The 14,567-nt window shown below is 47.8% G+C and overlaps 1 protein-coding gene across 2 annotated transcripts in view; it reads right to left on the reverse strand.

Moving 5' to 3' along the window:
- LOC139055993 (uncharacterized) overlaps positions 1–14,567 on the reverse strand; it is a 67,981-nt gene that overhangs the window by 11,258 nt on the left and 42,156 nt on the right. The window contains exons 3-4 of one of the 2 annotated variants that reach the window (XM_070533725.1): positions 8,967–9,091; positions 3,483–3,582 (exon numbers count right to left, since the gene is read on the reverse strand). In XM_070533725.1, the coding sequence (XP_070389826.1) occupies positions 3,483–3,582; positions 8,967–9,091 (225 nt within the window). The remainder of the gene's footprint in view (positions 1–3,482; positions 3,583–8,966; positions 9,092–14,567) is intronic. The other variant, XM_070533726.1, reaches the window with a different exon arrangement.

Raw genomic sequence — 14,567 nt, forward strand, 5'->3', positions numbered from 1 at the left:
CTGTTAACAAAGAATTACGGTATAGATATTGAGAGCAGCATTCCGGGCAAGTTGGTAATCCATTGCTTAAATGATATTGCGCGACATAAAAACCGACACGGACGTGAGACAAGACGACACACCAAGCGTAAGCTTTCAACTAAGTTTATTGTGCCACTGCGTCATTTTATACATGGCAGGCAACGTAGATCGCGCATGCGTTTACAAGAAAATGAAGTGCGAATTCATGTCACATGGTTACGTGTCATGTGATGCCGCGTCCAAGTAACTTAATTCTTTTTCTGTGAGAGCCAGAGACGGGAAGCTAACACACGCATCACCCAATTTCGCGATCATCTGCGCTTCAGATATCTCACGGATGAGCTGCGTACTGCCACGGGATACAATCGTGCATTGATCCTCAAGAGACTTGCAGCCATGATCGCGACAGTGGATCACCAAGAAACCACCAGAGCCGTTTTTTTACATTGTTGTTGTGTTCGCGGAGCCGATCATTGAGGCAACGCCCAGTTTGTCCGATATATTTCTTCCTACATGAAAGCGGGAGGTTGTACGTCATCCGGTGTACACACTCGACAAACATTTTTCGGTGTTGCTTTCTGCACTTATCGGAAGGGACGGCATTTGGATCCGTCAGCCCGCAAAGCCTGCCGAGCTTGTCGGGAGCAGAAAAAACAACTCTTACATTCGCCCTTTGGGCAATCTTTTTCAAGTTGTGGGATATCCCGTGCATGTAAGGTATGACACTTACTTTAGGGCGTATGCCAGGAGGGGCATCGGCGACTGACTTCTGCGTACTGGATCGCGCTTCTCTTAAGATGCGTTCCGCGACAGACACTAGCAACACCCTAGGATATCCAGCCGAGGACAACCGTAAGGTTTGCGCTTCTAAGCCCACGTACACAACATGACAGCAAGACTTGCTAAGGGCATTCTTAAAGCACAAACTGATAATGGCCCGCTTACCAAGCTTAGAATGTGCGGACGTGTACGGCAGAAGAGGTTTGTTGGCTCGCGGCTCATACGACCAACACGTGTGGCTGTCCTGAAAGTTCAGGCGAAGATCAAGAAAACGAAGACACCTATCTACCGGCATTTCATGAGTGGTTTGATCGCGATCCACTGTCGCGATCATGGCTGCAAGCCTCTTGAGGATCAATGCACGATTGTTTCCCGTGGCAGTACGCAGCTCATCCGTGAGATATCTGAAGCGCAGATGATCGCGAAATTGGGTGATGCGTGTGTTAGCTTCCCGTCTCTGGCTCTCACAGAAAAAGAATTAAGTTACTTGGACGCGGCATCACATGACACGTAACCATGTTACATGAATTCGCACTTCATTTCCTTGTAAGCGCATGCGCGATCTACGTTGCCTGCCATGTATAAAATGACGCAGTGGCACAATAAACTTAGTTGAAAGTTTGCGCTTGGTGTGTCGTCTTGTCTCACGTCCGTGTCGGTTTTTATGTCGTGCAATATCATTTAAGGTATAGATATTGACTTGAAACAATCGATTGTTATTTATTTATTCTTTATTATTATTTATTGGTATTGTTTTTAGGGAGGAGTGCTCGAAACCTGTTTCCCCTCCGCTGCAAGTCAGCGTGGTATTGCGCTATCTCCGGGATTGTCCTACACTTATCTTTTTTATTGTTGACGCATGGACACGAAAAATAGACCGAACCCTAGCCATAAACAGCTTCGCTGTCAAAGTACTGACGATTTCTGGCGTTGGACTTCATCCATAGATATTGGTTAGTAGCCCTACTATTGTGCAATCTCTCTCCATACAGATTGTTTATTTTAATGCATAAACAATAAAATGATTATTTCGGTGAGTGTAAAAACAAGAACAACTTGAGTCTGTATTGCGAACAAAGCATTCCCTTTCACAAAGACACATGTTAATAAAGCGTGCTTCTCTACACTACACGTAAGCCTCTTGTTTGTGACTAGAAAATAAGCTTCGTTTGTTCACTTCAGTTCGCGCTTGCGCGATCACTTATTTCCCCTCGGTATGTGTCTGCCAGCTGCGTGTAATGCAGATTAAAACCTTTTTACAAGATTTCATTGCATGGCGCATTGCGATCACGCCATTTTATAGTGGGATGCAATCTGCGATTGTACGATATATCCTTCGGGGTATGCTATATGCATGTACAGAACCCCCTTAGAGCAAAAAAAAAAAAGTCTTAATTTTTCAATGGAACCAACTTTACCCATCTACGTCAGTGATTAATCTACTATTTACCTTTAAGCGAGATAGAGACTCGCAGCCATAACAGGACAAAAATATTATGAATGTACGGTGAGATCGATGCTTTACATTTATTCTCCTTGTCGAATTTAACCATTTGCAGTCACAGAGTACTGCCTAAAATATTTTTCGTGGAATAGTTGGAGGCTAACTCTAAAAAATAATACTATAACCAAGAACACCCAGGCCAAGGTTTTATAAAAAACAAGAGGTACGAATCACGACAGGACGAACGAACTTTTCGTGCATTGTAAACAAGTTATGCTTATCAGCGAGCCATCTCAATGCTTCGTCTAAACAGCCATTCCTTGTGTTTCTTTTATCAGCGTAGTTAAGCAACACCCTTCACGACTGTTAAGCACACTCATTTTAGAGACTGTGCTCCAAGAAATAACCGCCAGCAAGATCCAAGTTGCGGTTCCGCCATTTCTTGCTTATGTATGCAATAATGAAATACCATTGACAAAACGTCAGCCTGTTCACTTATTCGTGAAGTTCATGAAGGTAATGCCGCCGCTTTATGCACCACGTGCAGAGTGCATGACTCTCGGTTTCACCACACTAACTTTGGAAGAACTTGAACGTCCGTGTTCGTTGGCTAATTTGCACGCATTTTCCGCGTACAGTATCGACGAAGCCGAGAAAGAGAACAACCGACCATGTCACCTAACGCCGTGCGTTCATACACTCTGGTGAAAGAGGTAAGGGCTAACGTAATATTACCTGTCGGGGAGTGCGTTCGCAATAAGCTTCGATTCCTCACGCGCCAACTCAATCCTTTCACGTGTACCCGATGTCAGCGGGCGTGTTTTGACACTGGATACTTGCGTGTGTGTTTGTGTGTGCGTGCGTGTAGGCGTGTCTCGCGGAAACCCTTCAATTACGACGTGTATTCATGCAATTCTCAATGTGTGCTTGTTTCGTCGCACCGTGTGTCGCAACAGCTTCGTAACAGGACCACATTAACAAGCTAGCTAAAGTAGGGTTTTCAGGAACAATGCTTGTGTAGCCAGCCATCGCACAATGCTCTATGACTTCCAATTTCGGGTTATGTACTTTGTGCGTAAGTTCTGCAGAAGCGTCAAGATCCGCAGTTACAAACGTGGTGCCTACCTTGTTATTGTTTTCCTTTATTTATTTGTCTATGTATATAAATAAACAACAAATTACTACTACTACTAGTGGTACATCCCGCCAAGAGGTGAAATATTTGAACGAAACGTACATGTCTGTCGGCAGTAACGGTGCTGTTTCCAGAGCAACACGGTATACTGTACGCAACAGTAAGCTGCCGTGTACGCCGACTTCTTCGTGCTCCGTGGTTCCTGCACACGGAAGACGGAAAAAAAGAGAAAAATAAACTGTCCAGTGCCGGTGCTGCTACGGAAACAACAGGAACGACGTAAAGCGGAGCGGCAAAACAAAAGCGCGGGGCAGGAGCCACACAAGGTCGTCCGGTTAAACGGCGACCGCGTGCCGGCTCTTTTGTTCACGGCGAAGGCGCGATTACCGGAGAGAAGCAGACTGGACGACCGGCCCGCTCCCGCTAACAAGGCGCCACCACGTGCCGCCGCCGGGCCGAAGCTACACACACACACGCACACAGCCCACCTCGTGTGTCTGGTCGTATGCGGCACGGTACGCCTCGTGGACGCGTACAAAGAAGCGGCTTGCCTGCAGAAGCCAGTGCACTATGCACTCGCCCGACCCTTCCCAAAACCCTTCGCCAGCTCAAGAAATCTGCAGGCTGGTTGCGCCGCTTGAGGGGATTCCGAAGGAAGAAAATAATAAAAAGAGAGATTGAGAGAAAGCAGCAGAGGGGACGAAACGGTGTGGCCCCAATTGCCACTAGCGCGGCGCGCCGGGCCCCTTCTATGCGGGTACGCTACGAACGCTTGCGTGGCTTGAGCCGTTAGTTCCATGCCGAGAGAAACAAACGCCGCGAGCCACCAAATCCTTGTTTTCGTCTCCAGGTTTTTAAGTCAACTCATAATGACGAGGAAGCCCCGTCGAGCTTAAACCCACATGGACGCAGGCCGCCCTGCTTTAAGCAGCCCGGGGGCGTAATAGCGCGGTGAAGAAGAAGACATCTCTCCCATAATTACTGGCTTGCCGTTCTTGCTCGCTCGCAACCCGCCGTTTGGCCCTCAGCGAACGACGACATGCTGTTATAATGAGTTCAAAAAGCATGTCGCCTGGCGATGAACTCGATTTCCCGGGTTTACCGCGCCGGCCGCGTTTCGATGCCTCGGGGGAAGGCAGAGAACGTCCACGTATCGTCGATGTACCCGAGCCGACGTCCAGGAACAACACACCCGCGCTAGTCGAAATCAATTTCGAGCTGCAGCAACGTCACTGGACCGCGGCGACGCTTTAATTCGCGCAGCCTCGTCAGTGTGCCTTTCTAGGTGGGTGCAACTTTGTTGCCTGGTAGAAAACAAAAGAACACTTATATTTTTTGTTCCATGGTACTAGTTTTAGGTATATAGTGTACAGTCGTCAGTGACCGATTGGCGAAACTCGATTGTGCGTCTTGTGCCTATATGGCCGTAAGATGCAGTTTTGTCTTTGTTCTCTGTAGCGCTTTTGGAATTCAGCCTTTTGCACCACATTCACTAATATTGGATCACTAAAGGAATATGTTGTGTTAGGTAAAAATTCCTTAAGAAGAAATCGACGCATCGCAGCGCTGTAGATTTAATTCGCGTGGGTGCACCGCATAAGGATAGCAAGTGCGATTACACGTGCATGTTGCGGCTCTCTGAGCGAAAGAAAAGGCGGCTACACAGTAGAAAGGACAAGGCGAAGGGGAGGGATAGAGATAAGAAGAAGGTAGGGAGGTTAACCAGAATCACGTCCGGTTGGCTACCCTACACCGGGGGAACGGGAAAGGGGGAAAACAAAGATAACAGGGAGAGAGCGGAGGGAAGGAAAGAAGGAAATTGCAGTGAGTTCGCTGACGTATGTGGCCTGATAGAAATTGCGATTAGAGTCACAAATGGTCGCACAAGCCCGTCGTCCTTAAGAAGCACAAAAGTGCCTTCACCGCTTTTTGGGCCGACGGGCGATGGGGGCGGTGTTCCAGAAGCACCTGCACAGAAAGCGGCCGACTGTCCAGTTTTTGAAAAGCTTTCGCAAGTTCTCGTCTCTCAGGGGTGTATCGCGGACAGTGGCACAGCAGGTGGTCGATGTTTTCTTCCGTGCCACAGACCTCGCATGCTCCACTGTCAGTCACTCCAATCAATGTAGAGTATGCCTTTGTGAACGCAACTCCTAACCAAGTGTCGAAGCCGCTAGGCAGCTTCGACACTTGGCACGCAGTCTCACACTGACCGAGTGGAACTCGCCAAATTACGACTTACACGACTGCATCAACTAAACCCCTCCCTGCAACTCCGGCCTCCACTCGGACAAGGCGAAACTAGACGGTTAAGCTACTGGAGCAAAAACGACGCGCTGTTCATTGCCGCTCCGGCAGCTCTCAATAGAATAAAAAGTCATACCGCAGTACTGGCTGTAGTCAGCTTGTTGGCAAGACTTGTATTATAATTTCAAGACTGGGCTGTACCATGCGTCACCGTAAAACGACGCGCGGATTTGTATACATAGTACGCGACAAGCAGGAATTGTGTGTGTGTTCGGTGAGTGGCAGTATATATATGAATAAATCTTCCCACTGAAATTAGAGGGAAATCTGTCACCACGCGCCGTTCAACGACCATTGAAATGCCGATAGCACATAGATTTTTCTCTAATATGGCCATTGCCTCATTCGGAAAGTGAACCGCAGCTTCTTGTATTGTCGTTCATTATTCAGCATTGTTGCGCGCTGGTCTCTCAGCAGTTCTTTTGAGCAGTGCAGTGTTGAACACTGACAATTACTTCATTCCATTCAGTAATCGCTCATTGAAAATAAGTCTCTGCAGTTCCACGTGTACTATTTTATTTTATCGTTACATGCGAATACTTCAAAAGCTCCCGGAGAGAGTTTCACATGAGTGTTGGGTGAGTGCTGTCGTGAATGAGCTAGTGAACGACAGGTATAGGTATAGCAGAACGACGACGTATAGGTAGAACGACGATTTAGGTATAGCAGCAGCGGGAAGGCCCTTCCCGTTCTTAGATGCCTACACGAAGACGTAAGTATTCACGTAGCGACATTTGAATGGCTTTGCGGCAGTGACACTGATCGTTTGTAACTAATCACGATATTTTAGAAATCTATTTTTGACTGTACTGCTCTGGAAACAGCAGAGTAGAAATTAACGTATAATTGTGGCTTTTCGTAGCCATACAGGAACTGTCAGATGACAGTATTAGGTCATTTCAAGATATCGAATGCCAAAGAAAGGTGGAGAAAGTTTGAGTAAATGTCCGCATTAAGGATGATGCTCATGCTCTGTTAAGCGCTATAGCGGCCACGTGCGTTAACTTTGGCACGAGGTTTTTCCAACGTACTTCTTGCATGTAACTACGCCTTACCAATCATGCCACTAACGTCGCGCGAGCGGGAAGCATATTTCTTCCAGCGGTCGTCTTTCGTGTAAAATGCGAGACTGCAAACCGGTTTGCCTCATCTCTCCATCGAGACTCGAGCACAACGAAACACGGCTTCTCGTTTGTTTCTTTGTGGCTTCCGGCAGTCAAAACGGTGATACAGGTACGCCGTATAGGAACGCACCGCGCACGTTCGGCCTCGCCCATTCTCAAATATTCCCTTCGCGCTCGTCCCGGACCACGCCTGCTTTCCTCTTTCACGGAAAAGTGTCACTGCGACGCGAGAGAGGAACGACTCTCCGTTGCCTCGGCTTAGAATTTCCGCTCACGCATCGCGGCTCGGAACACCGAAGGGGGGAGGTGCCGCTTCGAACTCAAGGCCGAGACGCTGAAATCCGCGTGAGAAGACAACGGCGGAGTGATAATGGGGCACGCAATTCGCGCCCAACGTGAAACGAACCTGCGATGCCTGTAGGTGCCGTTATGCTTTCAACAGGGGGCCTCATTTACGCTTGCGCCCCTTGCCGAGAAGCAACTACTTCGTAGCGAAGCGCTCGTTCACGTGTTGCAAGTTAACTATCCGGATGTTGTTAAAGCGCCGTCGGCAGTGGACGCGCGCACATTAGTTTTTTCTTCTTTGCACGCCGGAAAATGGGGCGCGCCTTGTTTCAGAAGCGCTGCTGCAATTATTCTCGGAAAAGCTAAGAGCGCTTCCTCGCCGGTTTCGTAACGCGCGTGAACTTAAAGGAGCGCTACCGCACACGAGGAAGACGCTATGCACGCGTAGTGGTAAACGTGACAAGACTGCTGTAAGCTTCCGTTTTCCTCGAAGACGCGCGGATTAGAGGGCACCGCAGGACGGTGGGACGCGGAGACCTTTCTCTGGAGGAGCCCAGGTAAATTGATGCGCCTTGTACAAAGGAAAGCGGCTGCAACACCGCCTACCATCCTACCACTATACCGCAAGCTTTATCATTTTGCTCATACAGTCGTATGAACGTCTGCGCCTGACCGTGAAGCTCTTTTTGCCATGCGGAACACGCGGAGGTCTCATTGTTCCTAGATTATCAGCTCGCTGCTCGTAACGGGGTGGAGCCGGAGCTGCGTAACTTTGTAACACGCTCCGCGTGTGCTGCCGCGAAACGATAATCCAGCTAGCTCTACCCCATCCTACTGAATAGCCGTAAACCCATGCAGCCGTAATAGCGCCTAGATATAGCTCTACATTACGGCGTGCGTGATTATTTGATATTGTTTCCAAGGGCTGAAAACATGTGCTTTTTTTTTCTTCTGGGCCTAGCCAGGTGGCGTGGAGTTTGCTTACGTCTATAGTGGACAAAATAAAGTTGATTCACTCACTCACTCACTCTCTGACGTACACGACCACTTAAGAATCTTGTACGTTAACGTGGACACCTCTTGCATTTCTGCTTCGAAGTCGCTGTTGGAATGCCGCAAGCGTTTGCATATTCCGTATTAGCGGTATACGGTGATGAAACGGGCTCAGCATAGATCTCGTGTATTTTCTTTACGAATAATACAGAAACGATAAGCACTCTGAGCATACAAAGTGAATGAATAAAATTTGAGAGAAATTAAAGGAAGCTTGTTGTCGCTACATGTGTCGCGTACGTTTGCTGTCGTTAGGCACGTATAAGTGAGAGGAGCGCGACGGAGCAGGACACAGGATAGGAAACAAGAGCAGTGCGTGCTCGCTCTTGAAATTTTATTCAGTTGGGATATGAATACAGGACAATATAGCTGGTTTTAGATGCAGGCGACGTGCTAATTTCTCGTTCCAATAAATATGAAGGAAACTTATATTTGACAAGCTATCCATGAAAAAAATATAATATAAAGCTGAAAACATTTTCCTGAGTTAGCGAGCATGACAAAAAAAAAAAGCGCACACACACGCAGGATACGAAAGCAATGAAATGAACCGGGGAGAGGCGTTACTCTAAACTGTTCATTTCGTAAGTAACCACAAGATGTTTATAGGTGGTATGCGCATACGCATTACACTTACTATACTGAGTATTTACCAACTAGTCCTTCACCAAGACCCTCTAAGGAGCAATATACGTGTCACTGTATCTGCGAATGTATGGCATCCTACTTCTGCGCACAAGGTCGTGGGTTCAACTCCCGCCTGCTGCTGCAGCATTCCATTCGAATTGGAAAGCGAAAACGCTCGTGAAGTTCGATTCACCTGCAAGTAAGGAACCCAACAGGTGGTAAAAAATGACGTGGAGCCCTCCGCTACGGCGTCCCTCACAACCCACCGTGAGGTTTCCTGACGGTATAACGTCATGCCGTGATTGGATTTTATTTGATCTGTCCAGGAAAAAAGAAAAAGAAAAATCCAACTGGCTGCGCTCACAGAGTCTCCGGCCCTGAATGAATGAGAGCGCTGAGCAAGTCCACTACCTTCTACCGCATCGCTTGTTGCAGAAATTCTAGTCCGATCGACGACCCACCGAGTGTTTACAGAAGTAATGCTGAAGACTTCTCCTTGCTTGAAATTTCCTTTGTACTGTTGAGGAAATACGACTGCACAAATTCGTCGACGAATAGGTGGTTTCGCTTATCCGTAAGCAGGGATCCTAAAAGATAGATTTTAGTGCAATAGATTTCTTTCGGAATAAACGACTTTTGAACACGAACCGTTGCACATAATACAGAAAATAGGCGTAGACAAAAAGAGTACAAGGGACGTGCTAATTCGAATCCACCGCTACTCCGGTTCAACGAGGTCTCTCATGATATCCATCGATCTATCCATTCATCCAAGTGGAGTCATCCGTTACCAGAACTGTAAGTAACGTCCATCTAGCACAAGCACCGCGATTCAAAGCGGATGGAAGCATTACCTCCCAAGCGGTCCGAGAGAAGTAAGAGATATTGAGAGCATTGGTGGGGAAAAATGCATGAAAGAAGCAGATGAAACCGGAGTCATCAAACGCACAGGTAAATGTGCAATAGAGAGAAAGAGATTTTGCTGACGAGAGGGAAGGTCAACGAGAGCTAGGCAAAATGCTAGACTGCAGTATATGTATTTAAAAGCAAGATTAATTCAAGCAGGCTAGGTGACTATCGGTGTCTGCCCCGTTTCTACGCAGCCGTAAATGAAAACTTTGATGACTACCATGAAAATAATCTTCGGCGTATCATATGCATGAGACACGAATAACTCCTCCAAATATATTCACATCAAAACGTAGCGTTAGCGTGATGTTACGTGATATTATGCATAGAGAGGCAGACGACGAGGTCATAACGGCTTGGTGCTGTATGACAAATAAAAGTATGCGGAAACCATCGATGGTAACGAACGAACGAACGAACGAACGAACGAACGAACGAACGAACGAACGAACGAACGAACGAACGAACGAACGAACGAACGAACGAACGAACGAACGAACGAACGAACGAACGAACGAACGAACGAACGAACGAACGAACGAACGAACGAACGAACGAACGAGCGAGCGAACGAACGAACGAACGAACGAACGAACGAGCGAGCGAGCGAACGAACGAACGAACGAACGAACGAACGAACGAACGGATGGACGGACGGACGGTCGGATGGACGGACAAACGAACGAACGAACGAACGAACGAACGAACGAACGAACGAACGAACGAACGAACGAACGAACGAACGAACGAACGAACGAACGAGCGAGCGAGCGAGCGAGCGAGCGAACGAACGAACGAACGAACGAACGAACGAACGAACGAACGAACGAACGAACGAACGAACGAACGAACGAACGAACGAACGAACGAATGAACGAACGAACGAACGAACGGACGGACGGACGGACGGACGGACGGACGGACGAACGAACGAACGAACGAACGAACGAGTGAGTGAGCGAACGAACGAACGAGCGAACGAACGAACGAACGAACGTACGGACGAAAGGACGGACAGACGGACGGACGGACGGACGGACGGACGAACGAACGAACGAATGGACGGACGGACGGACGGACGGACGGACGGACGGACGGACGAACGAACGAACGAACGAACGGATGGACGGACGGACGGACGGACGAACGAACGAACGAACGAACGAACGAACGAACGAACGAACGAACGAACGAACGAACGAACGAACGAACGAACGAACGAACGAACGGACGGACGGACGGGCGAACTAACGAACGAACGGACGGACGGACGAACGAACGAACGGACGAACGGACGGTCGGACGGACGAACGGACGGACGGATGGACGGACGGACGGACGGATGGACGAACGAACGAACGGATGGACGGACGGACGGACGGACGGACGGACGGACGAACGAACGAACGAACGAACGAGCGGATGGACGGACGGACGGATGGACGAAAGAACGAACGAACGAACGAACGAATGAACGAACGAACGAACGAACGAACGAACGAACGAACGAACGAACGAACGAACGAACGAACGAACGAACGAACGAACGGACGGACGGACGGACGGACGGACGGACTTCCGTACGTACGTCTGTTTTCCCATCCACTTTTTAGGATGCGTACGTACGTACGGTTTCCTTGCCTAGTCCGACCACAAAAGACACACGAAAGCGTACAAAAAAGGCACGCAAAGCTGTGCGCTCTAAAACTGAACATAGCGTGATATTTCGCCCCCTTGCATACAAGGAATACATCTCAATGAGTGACATCTTCGCAAGGGTCACGCTGGTGCGCACTGATGGAATTTCTGAAATGAATCGGCGCTTTTCGAGAAAGCGCATATTTTCGTAACACTGAAGCCATCCGCATTCGGCACCCATTTATGGCAACGTCCCCGTGCTGTCCCTTAACTACGCCATGCTTCTCACATTGAATTCCTTACTTCGAAACTTCTCTTCCCCAAAGGAATGCAAGACAATTATCTTCCACGTATTGTTAGCAGAAGTGCGGCAAAAGCTGAGCTACAGCATGCATATTTGCCTCGGAGCACAGCTTTGACGTTCAGTCAGGTCCAATTTTATTGTCCTCAAATAACATAAACGAAACAAAAATATAATTTGCTGAGAGCAAGGAACTTGGAAATCATGGGGGTGGAGTATTCGCTAAGAAGAGTATCAGCTCAGACCAAACGCCTAACCCGCCCCCCCCCCTTCCCTTCAAAAATTTGCAAATTAATTCATTCGCACTTTCTAGTCTCTGCAGCGATCACGATCTCTGAATGAGATTACGTGGAGACCATTATATCCCCTGAGAATAATCTACACAACCTTACTTGGCGCCTGCCCACTCCGCCAACGATATTTGCAAATATTTGCAGGCTTTCTGGCATTACAAAATACTCTTTAAGGTTCGAGTCCATACTTAAGAAAAGCCTAAACAAATTTTGTTAGCTTTCACATCGATATACCTTTTGTTATGCTTCTGGCAATGATAGAAAACCGTTTCACACACACTGCGTATGAAGGACTCGCACGACGGAGTATACAAATGAGTGTAGATGAGGAAATAGCAGCTGCCACAAGAAAATATGCGAGCGAATCCAATAAATTGTTCAGCTAATTGTCAATAAATAATTAGGTGATTGGTCGGCAGAATTGGTTGCGCCTACTACGCAATTTACCGGAGGAAAATGGGAATTCATTGTGTGTATGTTTCAAACAATTCGCGCCAAGGCAGCGGCGTCATTAGCTGGGATTTTTTTTTCTCTAAGAGACGTATGTCCACCTGAGTTTCCTAAGCTTGCTGGTGGTGAAAATTCTTGTCCAATAACTAGTCACTTTGACTTTAACTTTACCTACTTTAACAATAACTTTGACAGTATATCGACGCCGTGAGCCACAAACGGAATCGAATCAAAAGAAGACAACAAGCACTGACACCAAGGACAAGATAAGGGAAATTACTTGTGCTTAATAAATGAACAAAGAAGCGATCAATGAATGGAAATTAAAGACGATGAAAAAACAACTTGCCGCAGTTGGGAACAGAACTCACAACCTTCGCATTTCACGGGCGATGCTCTACCAATTTAGCTACCGCGGCGCCGTTTTTCCATCCACTTTCTTAGGTATTTATGTGTCCTAGCATCACACTGGGAGCGTTAGCCAGCGTCACAACTCACAGACCTTGGCGGTGGACGTGGAACGTCCTTTTTGCCGCAGGCGTTAAGAGAACGTGATATTTTTGGGTGAAGGCAACTGGAGAATATACCCACATATGCTACCTGAAGGCATCAATGTTGCCGGATTCGATACCCTCGTTATGTAATAAACGAGAAGAAACGTGGTTAACCGAGCGGCCCGATTTTCATTAGTCATATCATAAGAAGCCAACAAACACTGACACCAAGGACAACATAGGTGAAATTACTTGTGCTTAATTGAAGGCAGTGATTTTTACCACGCTGCGCATGACATCTGATACGCTAGTTCGCACAAGGAAAAAGATTGAATGATTTCCCCAAACAGTGGAAGAACTTGAAGAATATGAGAGCGCTACTTATAATGATATTTATTAGTAAGCAACCATGAAGTTTTTATTCACAGCTCAATGAATGGCCAAACGTCTAGGCCTTTTGGCACCTCGCAGCAAACTTTCGCTAAAGCTTGAGCAGAATGCCCATTTCTCATAAGCGCTTCAACAAAGCAAAGATCTACCATCCGGCAGTGCAAAAACAGGGAGCAACAACAGCAGGTGAACGATACTCGACGCCACGCACGGAAGGCAAGCCAGATGTCTGGTCAAGGCTGCTCCGGGTGACGAGGGGTCACGAGTAGACAAGAAGGCGAAAGCCAAACAAAAGACGCTTACGGCGAAGACAGAACCCCCGAACTTGACAACTGACGCGGGGGAAAATCACAGCCGGGGAGCGCAGCCCACACAATTCGAGCCGCCGAGAAGAAACACGCTCAGCGTAGCCATCCGATTCGAGCACCTCTGATCTCGGCTCGCGAGTGGGTGCCATTGTTTCTCCTCGGCAGACTGTCGAAAGATCGTCGCCATGCAGAGAGTTCGAGATTCGTGCTCGAGTGGCGAGAAGGAGCGTGGCCGCAAGCGTCGGAGCACTTTGGAAACAAGGTCTCCGAAAACAGCATTCCAGCTTCTGTGTGTACTCGCCCGGTTTGCGTCGCCTCGCAGATACGAGGAGCGGTGGGCGGGCTCTTTTTGTTGCAGGCTGACTTGCCATTCACCGTGTCCCACGCTGCATAGGATCCGCGAGGAAAAGAGAAGCAAGATAACGGATAAAACCTCACGCTTCTTTCCGAATTAGGTAGCACGCTTTTTCTAGACTTATCTCTTTTCAGAAATGCGACTACAGTGTGGTGGTGGAAAAGCTGCATATAAGCGTGGCATTGCTATAATTTGAGCCAAGATGACTGACTCGAAAACGGCTATTAGAGCTTTCAATAGGGGAAAGATTGCCCCGCAGGCTGCGAGAATAATTAACAAAAGGCAAACAAATGTTACACGTTACATTTATTGGTTCCCGGCGCACCTTGGTTCACTTGATGGCATTCCCGTCAATCCAAATGAATCGGCCAACAGCGTCGCCCGCGACCTTACAGACCGGGCCGCTTTTACATATGGTTTTGATTCTGCTGGATTGGAGAACTTACATAGAGATACGCTCATTACATACAATGAAATTACAAAACATTACTACATGGGAAGGAGGGAGTTTCCACCCCCTCACTATAGGCTAAACAGAGCACAAGCAGTTACACTTAGACAATTACAGACAGTCTTATTATTCACCTGCACAAATAAAGACATGGTATAACATTGCAGACATGAATATTATATGCAAAGCATGCAAAAAGGAGATA

The sequence above is a fragment of the Dermacentor albipictus genome, chromosome 2, assembly GCF_038994185.2.
Source record: "Dermacentor albipictus isolate Rhodes 1998 colony chromosome 2, USDA_Dalb.pri_finalv2, whole genome shotgun sequence".
Taxonomy (NCBI): Eukaryota; Metazoa; Arthropoda; class Arachnida; order Ixodida; family Ixodidae; genus Dermacentor; species Dermacentor albipictus.